At 36.4% G+C, this 21808-nt stretch overlaps 2 protein-coding genes across 5 annotated transcripts in view; one reads left to right on the top strand and one right to left on the bottom strand.

Annotated features, from left to right (window-relative positions):
- neo (ZP and PAN domain-containing protein neyo) overlaps positions 1-21808 on the bottom strand; it is a 247095-nt gene that overhangs the window by 6026 nt on the left and 219261 nt on the right. For all 3 annotated transcript variants that reach the window (XM_069119967.1, XM_069119966.1, XM_069119965.1), the window contains 2 exons: positions 14962-15298; positions 12202-12867 (listed from right to left, as the gene is read on the bottom strand). In XM_069119967.1, the coding sequence (XP_068976068.1) occupies positions 12202-12867; positions 14962-15298 (1003 nt within the window). The remainder of the gene's footprint in view (positions 1-12201; positions 12868-14961; positions 15299-21808) is intronic.
- LOC138183283 (autophagy-related protein 16-like) overlaps positions 1-21808 on the top strand; it is a 317854-nt gene that overhangs the window by 278878 nt on the left and 17168 nt on the right. The gene's annotated exons all lie outside the window — the stretch shown is intronic.

Here is a 21808-nt window from a genome sequence, read left to right as displayed (position 1 = left end):
ACAGATTAACGTAGGTTTCATTCCTATCATTCTATTTCTAAAAACACGAAACTGTATAAAAATCCGCAGTCAAACAATTAATTTCAAATTGTTATTCGAGAAGTTCCGTAGAATATATCCCTTTTCTTCCGCAAAATTTTCGCGGTTGTCAAAATAGATCAAGATATATGTACGCGTGAACCGTTGAAGATTTTCTGAATTGTGAAAACAATCAAGGGGGCAAAAATGCTGTACTTCCGGAGGATTTGCAAGTCACGTGAGGAATTGTTTTGTGCCGTTATTCATCATTAAGATAATACGTTAACAGCTGTGTCAAATAACTTCTTCGGACGCAACAAAGACTTTTGCGTATTCTGATGCAATTTACCATTCATAGAAATAGCCTGGATGCTGTTAAGCACTGACGACCGCGTTCATTTCTTTCTCCTCATTCTTCATTGTAAACTTAAATTGTTTCTTCACTGAATATAACACAATGTTTCGTAATTTTCATGGCTTTCATCTAGTACAATAGAAGAATTACGATGTCATGAAACATCGATTTTACAACACGAATCACGTATTGTAGAGCTTCGAAATATTATCTTTATAACGTAACGAACGTTAAACTGTAATCAGCAAGTCTACAATTAATACAGTCTTTAACTTGGTTTGTAATTAATATCTAATTAATAGGTTTCTGATCACTTTTTGATACATAAAATTTCCAAACACAAGGATACCCCAATTCTTTAATGCGTGGTATATACTACAATAAAATAGTATTTTGAAGAATGTAGTAATTAGATTGGAAAAACGTCTGTGAAAGATGAGCATTTACGACATTGTGTATCTTACGGGCTCCAATAAGGGCATAACGGGGTTGTAACAATTTTACATGATTTCGCTCAGGATGATGTGTGAAATGATAATCTCAAAAATTGAAAAAGGATAATTAAGTCTAAAAAAATGAACATCGCTTAAAAGAAATCATTGCAACGAATAAACTTATTAAAAACGAAGGATTTTAGAAAATACTTAATGAAATGAAAAATATTTGAAAAATCTGCGGAACATTTCCTCGAACACTCCGTTTATGGTCTTTGAACTTATTCAATTTCCATACGCTTGTACTTTCTCGATCGATATTCAATCAAGTTTCTTCGAATGAAAGGTAAAACCATTTATCTCCGGCGTAACTCGTACGTAAGGTGCTTCTGGACAAAGTATTTCAATATCCCGTCAATTACGGGGCGTCCACTGAAATTACGTTCGCCCTTGTTCGCGTGCTGATAAAAAAATCAGAAAGCGTTGTAGAACACAGGTATCGTGTAACACGTACAGGCGTTCCTCGTCGCACGCAATGTGCGTCATAGAAGATCGTGGCAAACTGGTTTTCGCACCTTATACCAGCCACGTCCCAATTTTTTTCTTCTTTAAGAGCTAAAGTCGTATAACGACAATTACAGAATTATGCGATGGAAAACAATTTAGCTACCCCGATTTTGTGTCGTTAGAAAATTTCCAGTTCCCAGAGATTGAAACTATTTCAATATAAATAGCACCTGTACCTAGGATCCTCCGTTTGAATTTTTCTTTTCTCTTTAGCTATGTCTTTAGACGTTTTATACTCGTTGGTAGTGTCAAACTGCTTCGATAATGTTAGCCTGTCGACGATAAGTATTCATTACTTACATCTCTCTTTTCCACGTACTTTATTTAACATGCCGTTAATATTTATTACCCTTCGTTGTAAGGATTAATAATATATTATTAGGTTGTCCGAAAAGTTTCTTTCGTTTTATAAGAAAATAATAGAGCCACTAGGTTTTTTGTTTTTTATCAGTTTATTGAATTATGCACGAACATAATAATAGAAATAGAATGAAATGGATCATACCTAATTCAATAAAATAATATAAAACAGAAATTGTTGTTCATCTGTTATCATCTTATAAAACGAAAGAAACTTTTCGGACAACCTAATATATACTAGTCACACAGATATATGTAATAAAGGACGAAAACTAAAGAACGAATCGACAAGTTACAAATTTCATTCGCGTGACCAGCAATATTGTTACTGTAGTTCAATGTAACTTGCAACTTGTGACTTGTAAAGTTTCACTAATAATATGACTTCAATTATTCAAGAAGGTTCAGGCAGATCGTTTATTAATAACTCTATTAAAAAAAACTTCTACTCATTCCAATTAAAAACAATAAGCGATACAAAGCATGCTATTTGAAACCAAACTCTTTCGTACTCGCTTTATAATTACAGAAACTTCCTACCTCCTCCTTTATTCCATAAAATTCTTAAGTAACTCAACAAAACACTGCAGTATCGCGTATCATTATTCGCTCCCTATCGTTGCTAAACGTTTAACCTGTGGCGCTATAGGAAATCAATTCGTTTCATCGGTTGTTTCGTTCACTTTTACTGATTCTTCATCGAACTGGGAATCGCGTTCCACGATTCACGATCGGTTTTAGTTATAAAGTGCTTAGCGCCACGCGCGTGTGCTCCTTTGAAACTGGTTTCTGCGGCGCATTACCAAGTTCACCGTATTTACACACCGAGCACGTACATTATCGGGGTAGAGGGTTCCGGGAGGGGTAAGAAGTAAGACATTAAAATATGCTTCATTCCACGTACAGCTTCATTTAGCTGTTTCTTTGGCGAACGCGTCTCGCGGAACGAGCGGAACTTTATTAACTCCATGTCAGCCGACGCTGAGAGCCCGGCGGAAAGCCTTAGAGAACGAAGGTCAGTAAAACGCGAGGAAAGAAGTGCACGGTGTATCCGCGGCATCTGGTACGGGCTGTTTCTACGTCCCTTACCAACCGGAATACACGGCAACCGTCGACGAACGTGACATTGACGACGACTGCGTTTAGTAGCGAACTCGAGAGTGATGACAGTACTCCCGTAAAACGTAGTAGACGGAGCTGTCATAAATGTACCACGCCGTGGATCACTTTACGTCGGTGAGGTACAGGTTCGTCCTCGCTTCCGCTTGATCCTTCATCCTATTAGTTTGAGACAGTATGTTAAAATGGATTGCTACGTGTAGTTTTATTCGCGAATGTAATTTGGGAAAGTGGATTTTTACTCTTGAGTTAGAATTGCTGTTTTGTCACTTTTTATTTGGTCACGATGTCTTTGAAGTAATACTCTTTGGCTTGTCTAAGGATAAATTTGAAAATCGGCTAACTATTTAGAGATTAGCAAAATTTAGGATGCGTAGGTGAAAAAATGATAATGAATTACCGTCCAGGCTAAATAGCAGTGAAGTTTTTGTCTGAGTCCAATTATAGTTTTGTTATATGTTCTGCTTTATATTTTAATATATTATTAAAATAAATAACTTTTTTTCCTCATTTAAGTATGAATTTAGGGAGTGCATAATGTACTTTATTATTATCTTCTTGCCTATGTATTTAAAAATTTTGCGAAATAGTGGATGTGTAGATTAAACAAGTATTGTGAGATATTCTTCCAGATTAAATAATTGGTTTAACACATTTAAAAAAACAAGGAAATATTACGAATATGTTAAGAATTATCTTAACAACATTGTCTTAACATCTTAAAAACTTAAAATTTAAATGTATATATCTCTGTATAATCTTGCTTCTTATCCTTTTTTTAACATAAATAGAAAACTAACTTGTTGAAATATTCTACGTAGAGGTACCACTTACATAAACAATGAAAAACGAGAAAACAGGAAAAATACGATGGAAAAGAGGTGTATATTTTACCCGGAAGACAACTCAGAGAGTTTTGAATCATATTAATGGAAGTACTGTTGCATCCAACTTATTTAATTCCTATTTAAATTTGCATATTACTTTTTACGATCGGAAACAAATAGTAATCTAACTGGAAAAATTAACCAAAATTTGAAGACGTTTGCTTTTAATTCGTAAACGTATGCTCAAAGTAGGACTCATATGTCACGAAATACCTTGTATATTGTACACTTATACCAGTGTCTACACAGAGGAGCGAGTGTGGCGGCTGAGAAATGTTTCCAATTTCATTCAAACCGGTTGTGAAATGGAAGAGCCCCGGTACCGTGGCTTGGCTACGTGACAGACATACCGGAAAACCCGACTTTTGGCAAATTCCTAGTTAGACGAGACGAATCCTTTTGCCAGGCCTTTCAGGTCCAACCGAGTGTTTCTTCCATGTTTCGTATTTCTCGCTATTTCAAGGTTAATCAAATTACTGAAGGCTACAAATAAAGGAAGCGAATCATCGATGGGTAATCTCATCGAGTAAACGAATTAAACCCTCTGATGATATTCATGGAATTTTTTCATTTATTGTATTACGAATATATGTGTGTATTGTATTATTCATTATGTATACAAGATGTTCGAGGCAAGTAAATGAAACGATCGTTTCAAAGCAATTAAAGATAAAATTAAATGAGGAAAATGTAAGTACCAGACTACTGCTTTATGTTTTCTTTCTTAAGTTTCACAAAATTAAGCTTTAAATATATTTTCAACTAAGAATTTTCAGAGCTAAGACTTAATACCTTTGTATAGAGAATAAATACAAATGCATCGATTGGTTTATAATTCAGCTTAAAAGACATAAAGATGAGCTTAACATTTTTTTAATATTTCCAGTCTTGAGGTAATCTTTCATGCGCCATTCGAAATCATATGAGTTTGCCTAATAAAATTTTTGTCTATGTTCTGTTGATTTAGAGCTATGACTTTGCCCAGTTATGTAAAATACCCTATATATTAATAATTTGGCAGGAAATGTTTTTTTAAAATGATGATTTAAATTTTAGAGATAATGAAATATTTGTTGTTTAATATATTATTCTCAAGCTTTTATCTCGTTTGAAATAAAATAGAAAATATTAAACACAATCCTTTTTTAATATCCGACTTTCTTTCACTCTTTTTGTAATAAGCATTTATAATTAACAAGATTGCCACTGTTCTTCCGTGCTGCAACATTTCACGTCATAGAAGGTGGAGGTATCAGGGGAAGGATTATTTTCATAAGAGAATCGTCTTTTTATCCTTTTCTTCTTTTTCTTTTGTTTCAACTCAGTGTGTTTATTTGGGTGAAAAGTTGTTCTGCTATCTAGTTAGTGAGAAGTTCACCGGCGGCAATTATGGTTTCCAGGAGGGGTTTCATGCACGAAAATATTTGAGCATTTATCATAGAAAACCTTTATGAATATATTTTGAAATTTCATTGATATTCTAGCGAATAGACTGTGGATTTTTATACAGATACATGGGCACAATTGAAGGAATAAAACTTGAATAGAAATTTATTTTACTTTCTAAATATGTGTTTGAAAGAATTTGGTTCGAAAATGTTATAGTTTTGCATATTATTTATCCCGTATACGCCATATGAATATTTCTACACATTCAAATTTTTCATAAACGCATAAAAATCCGCGATCCAAGTAAGAAATACGACTATTATGATTATATCGATACAATTCGAAAGATATAAATATAGAAATTAGAAGCCAACTGTAAATATACTATAGAATTATAGTATACATTTACTGTAAATATACGCTTGATAAAAAATTATTGTACACTGTGAATACTGGTTTTAAATATAAAATTAATGCGTGAAGATAATTTCATTAAATTTTCAGCTTAATCATATAATGAATAATTGACTGTTCAAATACTCTTGTGGAATGTCCTTTTCCTTTATATTATTCATTCTTTCTACATACTTTATTATTTCTCACCGAATAATTCATTCACTTATTTTACTTTAACGTACACGCTTCTAACGATCCTTATAATTGTTAGTCTCGACGTTCGTCTCTCACTGATCCTAAAGTTCCAATTCTATCTCTTCCACGGCTTTAATCAACCATTCTATGCGTTAATGATCCCTCTTTCCTTCGTTCAATTCTGTGCCCGTAAAAAGCAACGGAAATTATTAACAAGTAACGTTACGTCGTTGAATGGATAAAGCGAAAAAAAATCGGACTCACTCGTAGTCTGGGAAAACCTAGTTCCATGGTTAACATGATAAGTATACGACTCTTTGTTCGAGCAGTACAATAAAAATCAGCCACTTAACGCATTCTTAAGCAACGGTCCTTTAGAAAAAACTACATCCGTCATTTTTTCATCAAGAATTCTTTTAAATTGTTTCAGCGGTTGTTTACTCGAGAAAGAGACTATTTATTACTATAAATGCGAAGACAAATTTTTGATATTTTCCATCAAAGGAATAATTTTAGAATTTATTTCGATTGGCACTTAGATTTTCAAACTCTAATTTTTGTTATGTATCTAAAAATTGACGAGGCGCTTCTAGCTAAATTACTATTTATTACGATAGAAATGTAATTAATAGCTATATGCGCAGCGCGTTAGAAACTCTTGTTCCAATTATTGGACTGCACAGGGCACTCTGATATTTTCCTCGTATCGTAAATATTTCCTATCTATAGATGCACCCATCACGGTTCAAGGCATGATAAAACCTAAATGGTTATATCTTAATATACGAGTGTTTCAAGTTTCTACCTCAACATAAATACTTATGCAAATTATAAACATTCTGCTCAAGAATAAATTCGCCACTATCTCTACAAATGGCAATCTATTTTCACCGTACCACTTTCATTATAGTCATCTACGTCCACATTATGTTTAGCTATCCATCGAAGCTTAGTAGCTTGGACGTTACATATTTTCCTTCTCAACGAGCATTATAAGCTGACAAAGTCTTCGAACCGTTTCTTGCAACACTCTATGTACTCGGAAGACTATCACAAGTGTCCATGTAGCGCTGTCTAGCTATTCGCAGGGCTTCTTCTAGTCAGATTCTTGTTCCACGAATTGTAATTTCCTGTGTACGAGGGGGCACGTACAAGCAGCTATTCGTAGATCCAGGCCTCGTTACTTGGACAAGTCTCGGGAGGAAATGAGGTTAGCTCGCGTGATCTGTGGAATCGGCGCGGGACGAGATCGTGGTACGAATGGAACGGATCTCTTTCTCTCTTTCTCTTTCTCTTTCAAGGCGTCAAGGGTGTACACGACTCGGTGATATATCTCGATGTGCCGCATCTTTCCTGAATTAGCGGATATAAATTTGCTCTTTCTTTCAAGCTGGGACTGTTATTACTTTCTAATAAAGCGATATTGCTCCGTGGCGCGCCCGCACCCGCGCGAGCAAATGATGTGGAACGAAGAGTTAACGAGGCGGTATGCCCCTTGTTCTCCCCTCTCCCCCTCTTGCCCCCTATCCTTGCATTCTTCTTTCTACCTGCGACTATATCGTAACGATCCGTTTGTTTTACTCGTCGACAGCCGAAGCATCAATCGCGTACAAGATCTCGTAGGACGTTCAACCTTCAAACCGGTGAACGTGTTCTTCGAAATCGATGAAGTGAGATTTACTGTGAACCATTAGCCATTGCTTTGATAATACGAAACAATTGGTAATAAAACTCAGTGGTTATCCTGAAGGAGAATTTTGAACTTTTATGTTTGAAACGTTCGGGAAGAGATCAGATGTTTTGCTGTTCGTATGATACAATAATGAAAAATTAGCAAAATACTACTATCTTTTACCCTTGAATCCATGACTTTTCTAAATATGATAAAATACTTTGAAACTGTTAATTTATGTATCACGAGACTATAGAAAGATAATTTAATAAGATCTATTTGATTTCCATATATTAAAATCGTATTATAAAGATAATAGATATTTTTAATAAAACAATTATGATGACATATTCGAGTCCTAGAAATAATCAGACAACGAAGTTTCAGATTACTAACAGTTTCTTCGCGTACAAAGGAAACATCTCTATTAGTTTACTTTAATAATATGAATACTTTCGAACATACTTCACTATATAAATATTATATGCCTGCTAAATCATGAGGTATATAGCAAAATATCGGAATACCAGATATTTGAGGTTAAACTATATAGGTACTTCATTTCTCTTCGTTCGCTATTCCACTGTATAAAATGTCTCTCTGTTATCTTTCCTGTTTAAATAAACATTATCACGTTTATCCGGCAGCGCGATTCATCATCCACGTCTACCTTAAAGATCGATAGACAGCTTCGCCAAGATAATTGAACACTTTGATAAAAATTTCGGTTACATAACGTTAGCAAGCGTGGAACACTGTTAATTTATCGGAGGCGATCGGTAGATTCGCGCAAGTTGATGAGGAACTCGGAGCGATTGGAAAAAATGGCGAAGGTTCAAGAGCTTATCGGGCCGGATGGATCTCGTACGCGCGAACTTCACTTAAGGAGCATAATTATATCGTGGTTAGAAAACTTGAAATCATTCGTGACTATGACGGCTACCTCTTAAATCATACGACGTGTGAAGTTTCTTATCTTACGCGACGATCGGATGCCGATAAAATTTGCAAGAATTAATGATGCTCGGGCTCGCGAGCACCGACCGTCTTCCACGTACTAATGCAAGAGTCCCGGAGCTAATTTTGTGCTTCCTTATGCGGCACACACGGAAGGAACGATCATTATTGGACGAATAATCTTTCACGTCGTTAAGATAGTCGTATGTCATTATTCGTCGATGCGGCTTTAATTTTTAACGAATAGCCTGGCTATTCATACAGCGAAAAGTTAACGAGCTGAAATCTACTGCATTTGAAAATTTATTGCCTCGCTCACCGATTTTGAGGTTCCTTCTTTGTTAAACCTTATCCTTTATATTATATTATATCGTATATTTGGTACTTCGCGAACAAATTATATGGTGAAACGAGAATTACACTAACCAAAGCTATAGGCAAATTCTTTAAAAGAAAGTCTTAAAGAAGGACTTTATATATTATACGTAAAATTTATTTTAGGTTTAGTCGAAAATAATAGATTTATCTAGACGCCTGAACCATCTAATTTACTCTGTGTTCTCGATCTGTCTAAAGCACCTAATATTTCTAATGTTCTAAGGTAGATTTGCTATATGTTACATTCAATTTATCCAATATGGTTAGCGGCCAGCTGTAACATTCCCTAGGTATCTAGCTCTGTCGAACAAATTGTATCCTTCCTTCGTCAACACGATCGCGGGGCTAATTTTACGCTTTCTCATGAGGAAGGAATGATCATTACTGGAGAGAACGATCTCTCACATCATGTTAAGACAGTTATGCGCCATCATTCTTGATGATTAAGGCGAATCATGTTTCTGGGGTTTTATTTTCAAGAAGCTTTTCATCTGACGTCCAATATAAAATCATAACAAGCGGTCGATGAGTATAATTGAAATTTGCAATTTGCTGAAGGATTCATTACGTTATACCTTACATTTTCAAGATCATATAAATTCTGCATGTAATTGATTACTATAATTAATTTCGAGTGTCGTACTTCGTACGCACGTTTATTCTACTTAACGTTCTATTTCATTAAACCGAATTTAATAACAGAATCTTTCGATGATTAATGCATTTCGTTAGAGAAATAGGGGAATAAACGAGGCAGACGATAAATAATACTTAAGCGAGAGGGTTGATACGTTCAGCGGTGAAAATTTTTAGATTATGCAAATTAGTTTCTACGATGCATGATCCGTGATGTGGGTAAATGGGCAAATTCTATGGCGATTCACCGTGGTAGTAATGTAATTACGAAATTAATTTATTCTTTGTAGTTCGCTGACACTTCGAGAGATTTTGCACTCCACGCGTGGAATTACGTCTCGCCGATGATTCAGCGATGTTTTGACACTATAACATGCACGCTCGAATGTCTGAATCGTTGTTACATCGATAATGTCATCCATTTGGTTATTGGGCGTGGTACGATCATTGATCAACATCTTGATACCTACATCGAAGCATATCCAATATTTCCCCTTTCCCCCACCTACTTTATTTATACCTTAACATCTTGTAAATATGTTGAGAAATTTAACAAAACGTCAAACGAATATTTATCTTCAGCGAACGTTTAATAATTCTTGAATACAAGATAATTTCCGTTAACTCCCGTTAATTTTTAAAAAAATTTCGACGATTTGCGTAGGAAGATAAATTTTGCAATTTTATCATTGATAATTGCAACTGTTCATAGAATTCTTTTGAGCGATGATATGTTAGTGGAAGGACTTTTTCTTATATGAGAGTAAAATATTATCAACGTTAATATAACGATATGAAGGGAAAAAATGGAAAATAAGCAGTTTACGATCCTGATTTTCATAACGTTCGTTCTTTATTTCTCCCTTCTTTAGAAGCAGAAATCAAAATGGAAATATCTCTGGGGTATATGGTAAGTGATATTGCATTAACTCGTAAGTGAAATACATGGGTCCAGGTAACCCGAGGGAGTTTTATTTACGTCGTCACTACCTTGCTATCTGTTTTACACGTTCTGTCTCCACGAAACAATAAAATCTTCCTTCCACATCGTTATATTGGGCAGTCCTATACTATAATTATAATGATCTCCATGTTATTTTCGTAATAGAGAAAAATTTTGAATTATTTTCAAATTAAGATACGAATATTCATCACTAGTTCAATCGGAGGAAAAACTTGCGAAGCTCGAAGAGAATCTTTCAAAGAATCAAGAATGAGAATTATACTAGAAAATTATTGTGTTTGCACTATCACAATTATTTTATTACTGGACTGAATATTTATGTAAATTCATATTTTTACGAATATAATTAAAAAATGGAATGTACATAGGAAATTGTATTGTTATTAGTATGCTCATAAATGTATAAAAATTCACAGTCTATTTATTACCAAATAATTTTTACTTCGATGTAACGTATTTCATTCATCAGAAGCTGTTTGCATAACCAAGTATTCTTGCCAATTTGCAGGCACAATTGCGTTTATAACATGCCCATGTATCATGTTCTACGTCAACCGTGACGAAGAGCTGTTTGCTTTCCAAATTTTCAGACGACAGCTAGCATTACACGGTGAAAATAATAACGAGCCCCCGAAGCTGTTATCAACGCATCATGCAGCGCTATAGCTAAGACAGCGCGGCGGTGCATCCATAGCACGACTTGTTATGGCGCAAGCAAATTGCTTCCCGTCGTAAAATCCGTTTGAGTGATTGATTAGCATGCAGTCGGACTGACTGGTTGACTCGCAATTTCTTCCAACCCTCCCCTTTTCCTTCCTCTAACCCTTATAGAATGTACCTATGAACGCGAAACAACGTAACACAAGTTCCTATAACGGTCGTTGGCCAAGTATCGACATTATCGATACCAAGCATCTCTATTAGTTGCCTTGTTGACTGCCTTGCTATGTTCGTCACATTAGAATCGGTCTTTATCCCCGTTTTTATCATTAACTCCGAGAAGCGCGTGTAGGAGGAATTACAAACATCTTGAAACCGACGCGAGTAATAACAGTTCTTGTTGTGACAGCTGATGTCTTCTAGTCTTGTCTAACATATACTTCCTTGGTTACGTATCGTTCGTAGTCTTTAGTAGTTTCATTAATGATGTCGTATTGAGTGATTTATAATCGTGTTACGTGACGACAATGTTTTTGAAAGAAGTTATTTAGAGGATTTTTAGGACAGTGGATTCCTCGGAACGCTTAGGTTTGATCGAGACGTTAACGTGATCGTGCGATAGCCAAACAAATTCAGCTGTTGCACAGAATATGTCAGAACTTGTAATTTGCGAACTTTATATCTTTTGACTTAGTAGTTCGGACGTTAATTAAAACGAAATTTTAATTAATGCCTTTTAAATAGATCCGTCGATTAAATCCCTCGATTTGAACTCTTATCGTGTGAATGACAAGTACTAGTAGATAGGGGAGAAAATTTCTTGACCTCATATTACAAGAACTCTATTATACGAAGTGAATTGCGTGTCCTTCGTCATGTTCAGATAGATGGAGCTCCACTTGTATTGGCATTCGCTCTATAATAAACTCTTATTGCTCCATAAACAGCTCTATGAATACGTTCGAAGCACCCAATTTTCTTTTTGCGGAGTAAAAGCTTGATCGAAACCATTAAAGAGTGTCGAGGGTAACGAGACACGTGTTCCTTAAAAAAGAGAAAAAAAAGAAAGAAAAAAGAAACTAATTCCGTACGTAACCGTTTACGATCTCGTTAAAAAGTCTCTACCGAGAAGTTGGCGTGCTTATGGTGGCGCCGTTGTGGTTCACATCGCGCTACAGCTAACGATAAATGATAACCATTAGCCTGGAACTTACCTTGCCGGTGGTAGCGGACTTGTAGAGCGGACCCATGATGACGTGATCGGTGGGGCAGCCATCCGAGTCAATTAAGACTATCTCGCTGGAGTCCACGCCGTCCATAGCCACTAGCTCGCGTACAAAGATCTCGTACGGGCTGTTAGGGTCGAGGATCTCGAACTTCAGTGCCAACGGATCACCGACTTCGGCTGATGGGATGGCTTCGTTTCCACTACGATCGGTGATCTTCATGGCGACGTTCGGCGAGTCGACGATCACTTCCTCGGACAACGCGGGCGTTATATCACCGTGTACACCGAGATCGACTTCGTTCGACACTGTTTTATTGGTCAGGTCGTATTGACAGGTGACAGCCAAACCAAGATCGGAGCTGGTAACAATGGTGTCGTGGTGTTGGATCACCACGTCGTTTAAGTATCTGCCCAAACCCTGTTGTCTGATGTTGCACTCCAAATCGTCGTAAGCCATTCGTAACTCGAATTCCAAGGCGCCCTTTACGTCTTGTACGCACGAATTTGGCGAACCCTTCACGTACACCTTGCCGTAGAACAATTTGCTCGTTTGGATTCTTGTCACCATGTCGCCGGCGCGGCAATCGATCGTTACGTTGTAACAAGAGCTTAATTCGTAGGTTGAGCCCTCAGGCACGTCAAGATAAGGTTCCTGAAATTAAGCATGAATTTTCCGTTGTTATCATTATATCATGAGCTCTTTAGTTCTGTGTTGTTTGTTTGTAATTTAATCCATTATTTCTTCGTGATGCTTTAATGTATCACTACTGAAATGTTCGAATCACCTGAGATTGTATTTATCACTAAATGTTAAACGCTAACCTGACGTATTATAACTTCTTATGTAGTATAGGCTGATGTGTAATTTTGTAATTTTATCTCGACTATAATGGTAGAATATTTAAATTATTCGAATACAAGATTGACGTGTACTGAGTGATTACATGGTCGAAAACATTTTTCTATCTTATATCAAAAATGATGGTGGTTTGTGATATACGTTCCACGAGCAAATTATCTCATAACTGTAGTAGTATATATATGTCATTTTGTAATGCTAATTTGCCAATTCTTCTCGATAATACGATAATCTGTGTCGATGGGGTAATAACAATTTGCATATTTCCACTAGAATAGCTAACCAGTGTTATAATTGCCTGCTATTTACAGAACTTAAACTGTCACAAATGTGTTCTTGTTTATCGTTTTATCCCCTAACAAATTGCTAAATGCATCAAGCCAGGTTTTGCTCGTTCATTACCAAAATTATAGCATCAACTCTGAGATACTACCTCTTTATACAATTACCCTAACGTATTATTTAAGACATATAATGATATAGGAAACGAGTTTCAAATTGCCACGTTTAAATGTTTATGCTCTTTTTAACGACACGAATAAGGGACCGAAGGTTGCGAGAGTACGTCATCCAAAATACCACTGGTCGTTCCAATATTTTATCCATGGTGACATATCACACAATATTATATTATCGATACATCCTTCTAAATGGCAAAATGGACGACTTTCTTTCTTTCCTACGGTTTAAAGGACTTCTCGTATATCAAATCGAAAAGAAATAAAGACGCGATAAGAACTATGACGCGATTTACGATACGTATTATACAAAAAAAAAAAAAAAAAAAAAAGGAAGAGGTACTAGTGATTCAGTTCGACATAGTAGAACGCTAGTGGAAATAGAGCGAGCCGATTCTTCAACAGGTTGGCGAGAAGAAAAGTCTTTGTCTTGACTTTCTCAGGACCACGAGATACCCGTTCTCTCGTATGCGCAAACTGAAGAGCCACCCACAGGCTCGATAGGGTAAGCATCTGCGATGGAAACTCGATTTTCCATGAATGCGCTCTCGGCGAATTGTTCGACCTGGTTTGCACGTGTGCAGTGTAATCACGTTTACAGAAAATCCCTACCGGACCTTTCAAGAGTACGTGGTGCACGGTAGAACGGGTGAAATGTGTGGTCTACGATTTCCAAGCGAATTCTATGCCCGGAATTGACGTTGAATTGTTTTACTTCGTCGTGCCAAATGAATTAAAGTAAGTTCACGTAACGAGAAATCTCACATTGTCGAACAGCGTCCCACGGCATTTCGCAGGAACGTCGCGAAATAGCATTTTATTAAACATGAACCAAACGAACAAACGACCAGTTGTTCCGCAAGAATTAAACGTGACGTGGCGTCATAGTTCTCGATTTATTTTTTCTTCTTATGAACGACTAATAGAAAAATTCTGTTGTAAATTTTGATTGAATAAAAAATAGCAATTCTGTTCCAGTTTTGAGAATATTAACTTTAAAATTAAAACGTAGTTTGATGCAGATTGTTATTTTTTTTTTTTAGTTTAATTTAGTATCTTTATTCTAAATGAAACAAATTTCGTTCTCGGAGAAAAATTAAATACTTCGATGTACTAAATTTTATTATCGTTAGATATGTTTCAAGTAGGATTTATTTTAAGCTTCAGTTGTCTCCATATTATTCGCTTAATTTTTGTCCTATCTTTTTAAATACTTAATGATTCTAGTTACGATCAATCAGACTTTCAATATTACTATTAATATGGCGAGTTGTTGCGGTGTTAATTAATTAAGCCATTGCTCAAGCTTTTGTTCATCCGGTGCAATACAGAATACAGAGACAGTGACAAATGCGATTTGCAGAAATCCAAGTGGAAGTTGTTTGAAAATAATTTGTCAAGGAAATAATAATTTGGCATAATATTTTACCTGAATATCCGAAAGAGTAGCTCTGGAGTGATGGCTAAGACGGCACACCATATCACCAGTGTCGCCATAGTCGTAAGAATGGCAACGGAATGGCGAGTTCAAGCAAAGTTCTCGGCATTCTTCTGCACTGCCAACATCTTGATATACGGAATCCACAGTTTTCAAGATACGCCCAGACAGCTTCTTGAATTCACAAAGTTTCACCGGTTCGTCCACACAGTGGTTTTCTAGATAATCAAAATCTTTAGCAGATTGGAAAGCGCTTGATCCTGCAACGGTTAGCCGGTCCATATCTGAAAGTTCACACTGTTTCGTTGAGTTTGCGTAGTTGGCAGATCTGAAACAAAAAGAAAAAAACATTTTTTTACCACTTCTTGGACTATGTTGAATATATTGAATGAAAAGAAGAAGTATGCTCACTTAAAATTTTGATCTTTATCTTCTAAATCCGTACCGTTAAATCTAAAACCATATTCAATGACTATGTTTCACACTAAAACCCAGTATTCCATTGAACTGTCAAACGAATTGACCTGTTGCACAACATCTGACAAAATGACCAGAATCCTTCTATGTCTATTAAGCTACTGCGACTATTAATACATGAAACCGCCGGAGTAAGTAACAGAGAAAGCAAACCTCTGGATTCCGATGAAACAGTGTGTAACTATATTAAGTTTCAATGACGCAAAGCGGAATCACAGAGTCCATAGGGGAAATTGTAATAGAAGCTAACTAATGGATTTCCACAAAACTGCGAGCTTTACGTTCCCAAATATTGCGACAGCACAAATTGAACGAATCACTGTAGCTTCTCACAAATTTGTCATTAAAACGAACTACAAAGCCTATATGAACGCAGACACAATTACTTTGCATCTATAGTGCATTACAGTGCTTAAACACTTGTCATAGAAAACTTTTATGTATATATTGCATGTATTATATAAAACATCTTGAAACTAATACTATGATGAGACACGACTATCATATTATTGGCAAACAATATTATTTATTGGAAACATATCTAATATAAAATCAGTATACTGTATGGACAGCCAGTTTAAAATGTAATGAAATGTTAACGATAGTCCTGAAGAATGTTGAAATTTATTAATATTTCACGATTTCTACAAAACACATTACGTGCACTAAATAGTATGTTGTGTGTATGTTTGAAACTTCAGCAATATACATAATCACGATAGTCGAGTCTCATCACAGCGTTAATAAAATTACAAAATTTCAACAAATAGGATATTTATAAAATGTTTTTACAAATGTTCGAATACTTCCATGAGTTATTATACATGACTCGGCACTAATATTTCTCGGAAGATCAGTGACTGTTAATGTAAAACGAAGCGAAATTGTTCTATGGTGCGTTTAATCAACAAGAAACCCGTCTTTAATGGCGTGAAACAGAAATATTGCGTTTAGAACCGCTCACTCTCTAAACGTGTCACGGTAAAATATACGAGCGTATTAAGTGGGTTTTCTTCTATTTTTCAAAGACGCCTGGCGCCCGTAGGTCGAAGCAATTATTACATGCTAGCTAGTAATAGTGCCCCGTAATAGTGCATAGTTCAACTGCGAAAACACTAATTTACCAGCGTTTACAGAGGAATCAACCGAGCAGTTTCCCATCTCTTCTTCGTTTTTGTCCATGTTCGTTAATGCTTGCGTGTAATGAACGTATAGTTCTCCGGAAGTAAAGACGTTTAGTTTTTGATTGCTTGGCCTTAGTTCACCCCCTTGGCCCCTTTTCACTATTTTAAATGTAAACGCAGTGAGAAGAGTGATATTCTTGTTTACCTTACATTAATTAGGCCACTAATGTTTATGCATTTTTAGGAAATTTACAGACGCAAAAATGTACAAGATATACAGGTAATATGTATAAATATAGAAAATATTCAGGAAAATGCTTGTACATATAAGAATTTAGGCTCTGTTTCCTAAATTGTGTGTTCATGAAAATATGAAATTTTCTACTAATAGTAATATGATATAATTGGAATACGAATAACTTTCATGATTAAAATTGATTCCTGTAAATTATGAATAGAACAAGTAATAACAAATTTTGTCGAAATTTTTATATAGCTGAATCATTTATCTTCAAATATGATTCGAAATTAATTTTGATTGTAATTCTAATTAGTCGAGTAGAGTAGTCTTTTATGTTTTTTGCTCTTTCATCTTCTATATTATATTTCTAATAATTTACAAATAATTGTTAAATAAAATCTCTACGGCTTCCATTATAATAGAATGGAATAGATAATATATCAAACTAAAAGCAAAGAAATTTGAAAGTTTCGATTATGAAAAGTTGAAGTACTAAATCATCATCGTCTTGCACCTAAAGTTAGGTTAGAACGTTGATGCTTCTCTCATTCCTCGAACATCAGGTTCAAAGTGAGCAGCGGAGAGCCAAATGTATTCCACGTCGCTCGATCGATTTTGGATTATATTGCCTTAAGACCTGAATAATATTCATGGCTGGTACGTTATGATTTCAATATTCTCAGAGTTCTCGTCCAAGGGAATCCAAGTCGAAAAATCACCGCGCCCTTATGCGGTTCGTCGCGATAAACGCCGCCATTGAGTCCAACGTATAATCGAATCGTCTGCAGGTCTCGCGATTATCGTAGAGCTTCTTTTTATCGTATTTGCCAACGAGACGTTCCTTATCAACTCGGTAATCCGTATTCTGAGTGACTTGATTCTTTGAAGGTGAAGTTATTGAATAGAACAGAAAAATGTTACGGTCGATAGTAATTCTAATATAAATTTAGAGAAAAGATGAAAAAAAAAAAAAAACAGAGCAGAGTCAAAAAATTCAGAGAAGACTATCGAGCCTGGTGTCCGAGTATAAACGATTGAAATAATTGTAAATCCAATTAACTATAAAATGTTATTCTTTACGCTTGAACATTCTACACATTTGATCTGGAATATTTTTTAACAAAAAATTTCGCAATGTTCAATTAAACACAAATAGGTGTAGTGGATTCGAATAACTACCAAATTCAAGGTACATACCACTCATTCTAATTTAGAATGTTTGCAAATATTTTTAATAAAAATGTTCCACCAATTTTTTTTAATGAAATGTTTCGGCAACTTTTATTTTGCTATACGGTTATTATTAGGATACTATCGTAGATAGATCGAATGATAGTATAGTACTAGTTTTAAGTTAGAAAGTATTCTCACAGAGTTCGGAACGGGGACGTAACATTTCTGTGAATCGTTTCGACGAAAAACTCAATTGAAACTCCCGAATCCTATCTCTAAGTCGTTGAACAATGCAGTTAACTGAGAGAACTACGCGACGTCTCAAACATATCGTTTGCACGGTGGTCTCAACGGAAAGCCAGTGGCTGCGCTGTTTTTATCGATCCAGTGGCAATCGAATTGATCAAATTCAAATGATATCGTTTGATGAAACAGCACAAACAGAAATGAAGGGTTTCGTAATCGGACGTATCTAGTTGACTGTTTGTTCGTTAAATCAACAAGTTTCGGCAGAATTGTTCGCGATTCGAATAATTGGACCACGATGTGCGCGTTCCAGCGGCGTTTATTATTCATTCCGCGCACGCGGTTCGGGAAATCGCTTTTATCGCGAATTACTTTTATCCGATTCGCTGATCCGGTCTGTGATTGTGGCGCGACAAGATTTACGCGCGGCTACGCATCGGTCCGATCGTCATCGATCTTTAATAGAAACGTCAAACGATATTTCCTCGCGCAAATTGCCGCTCCACCAATATTGCCATTCGAATGGAGAAATTAAACACGCTTTCTTTATTTCCTCTTCGACGAATACATTTTTCATAAGTCTGTCTGTCAATCTGCTATTATTTTCAAATATACGTAGGTTTGATTTTCTTTGTTTTGTCACTTTATTTTACTTCTTGCTAAATGTTTTAAAAATTTCTAATCGTCTATTTCTTATAAAGTACGTTTATATCTATCGATTTTGTCGTACAATAGTTAATTCAAGAATTCGAAATTAATATAGCTGTTTGTGGATCATTTGCTTTTTGAGCATTTGTTTGAAATTTAATATTCATTCTGTAGACATGTCAAAAAGTATGCAGAAACCGGAGGCTTCTTATGGCAGCAGATAGATATTTATAGATCACCTGTAACACTTACATTCTTTAAATTAGATGCTGCGTAAATTCCATCAAATTTTATTTTATTAAATTTAAAAAAATTTAAGATTCGATTTTTCATCTTTGAAATTTATTTTTAATACATCCTCTTCTTTTAATATCTTCCTTTTAATTCTTGAAATTCCTATGTACACAGGTTCACAAAATTATTCGAACATTTATCATAGACAGCTTTTATATCCACATTGTATGTGTGTGTTTCATAAATCGTTTAAAAATTTGATTAACGCTATAATAAAACATTTCAATGCACAGTCCAATTTTTACTGTCATTTAGCGTTATCTATTCTTTGTTCTGTGCATAAGCAAGAAGTTGACCAGTGAGCGACCGTCTCTTCAAACGATAAAGTCACCACTGATTTTTCTTTTCTCGAATCGAGGCAAAAGATATACCGTTGCCGTACGACTTAAAACCTCGAGGGAAATTTTAACCTCCCAGGCAGATGTTAAATGCGAAGTTAACTTCGACAGAGGGATGTCCGGGCGTGCCGTTTCACCCCCCTCTATCGACCACACCCTCATCCCCTTTTTTTCCAGCCGAACTGTTTCCCTCTTGCTTCAGCTCCTAGGACAATTGCTCCCATTCTCCGTTCGCCAATCGTAATTCCACCTACCATCTTTCCACGCCGGGACTATTTCGAACAAATGGCGAGACAAAAAAGACAGCGCGGATCAGGGGCGGTTGGGGCGGAGTAAGACGAGTCAGGACGGTGGAAACGCGCCGCTGCGCTGGAGGCAACGACGGAAAAGAATTACAAGTGACTCGGCCCGCTGCATCTCGATGAATCTCAAATTATTCGTCGCGCGGCAGGACGAGGCGTTTCAATACAAACGAATCGACTGTGTTCGACGCATCTAACTTGCATTAAATTTCCATCCAGCCGCGAACGAGGAACGAAGACGATGAAGCTTGGCTGGCAACCGGGTCGGGTCAAATAAATAAATCGAATAAGTAAATGCGATTCAGTGAGATCCCCACGAAGACGAGGGAGAAAGAAAGAAAGAAAGAGAGAGAGAGAGAGAGAAGGCGACTTTTTACGTGTTTGAGCATTAGAGACGCATTTCCCTTCGTAATTTTAGCGGAACGCAACGAGCACCATTTACGGCGTACACAGTCCTTGCGGCTTGTCAACCGTAATTGAATTTCTACCGGTATTTAAGCCGCTTTCCTGACGTAATTTTTTCGAAGAAAAATTTCGTACTTGCACCACGAGTGGCATTCCCGCGCGCCCGTCCGGCGTCGTGCCATCTAGAGACGCAAGAATTTCACGTAATTTCAGGTATTAAAAAGGCCGATTTCTTCGTCGAATTAAAAAACACGGTTTTAGTACCAGATGTTATTTCATATGCGTATATTTCGTTAAGAATTTTCAAGATTTTTGTGTTATTTACACCAGTACTGGTCGACTGGTATTTTATTTATTTCTGTTGCTGAGTTTATTTTATTCGACTGCTTAGAATTGAAATTGCACGTTGGAAATCGCCGTCGTAACTTACACTTGAAAGAAGCTAAAAAGTCTAGTGTAGATAATTCAAGGCGTGCTTGAAGGTCGCTATGAATATGAAATTAATCTTTCTCTTCCTTCTGTTTTTTACACAAAATAGAAATTTGATATATAACAAATTTTCCTGCGTCAGTTGCTAGAAGAATAGTGTATCTTGTCATTTTTATATACATTTTAAGATTGATTTTAAATTTGATCAACGTCGACATGACAATCGTGTCTCGTAACAGCGCTAATAAAATTTCAAAACGTTTCATACGACACACACAGCATAGACGTAAAAGATTTCTATGGCAGGTATCCAGCTGGTGAGCTAGTTTATAAAGATTATATCCAATGATCAGTCTATTAAAAATCAAATTCGCGCATCAAAATGCAAACGATTATAGCTTCACCGTGCAGTCGAACGATCTCTATCCTCGATCACACTTGGAACACACAGTGCCATATATTTCCAGCTGAACCAATGAAATCTCCGCGGGCGTGTCGCGGCGAAGAGGAAAATTTCGTCGCAAACCTGCGGGAGCGATAAAATATTGTGGACGCGGGAACATCGTTGCGTTACGTTTGTCGATGTCATCTGGCCCGCGGAGAGTTCGACGAAAATAGCCGTGCTAGGAAACGTTGCGAAAGTTAAATTGATCCGTTAACAGTCTATAGGCGATAAAGGGCGAAACGAGGAGGAGGCGTTCTAAAAGGCAGATCGACTATGAATTGGATAACTGATCCCGTGCAATACGACATTCGTTGTTCCACGTCACATATGTTGCACTTTATGGTGCACACCGGTATTCGTATACCGGTATACGAGCTGAAAAACGCTAATTTGCATTATTCTTTTATAACCTCGTGGTCCCTTTTTACGCCCACGACTGGACGTTGGAACACAATCCGAGAGGATAAGCGGTTATATTAATGATCGTCTGGCAAAAACAAGCTAGTGGCGAGTCCCGACTCTTTGTACCGAACTACCCGAAACGGCTTCATATCTGCATCCATTTTTTCTCGGCTTGGAATAAACTAATCAACTCCAGATTGTATGCCCATGCTCTACCATACAACGACCGTTCCATTTATGCGTTACTCGTAAACGTATATCAAAACTATACGTCACTGGAATGAACCTCGTTGTTCGCCTGCTTCCTGGAAATA

This window comes from Bombus flavifrons, chromosome 9 (assembly GCF_040668555.2).
Source record: "Bombus flavifrons isolate JBK064 chromosome 9, iyBomFlav1_principal, whole genome shotgun sequence".
Classification (NCBI taxonomy): domain Eukaryota; kingdom Metazoa; phylum Arthropoda; class Insecta; order Hymenoptera; family Apidae; genus Bombus; species Bombus flavifrons.
This window is presented reverse-complemented; position numbering and strand designations above follow the sequence as displayed.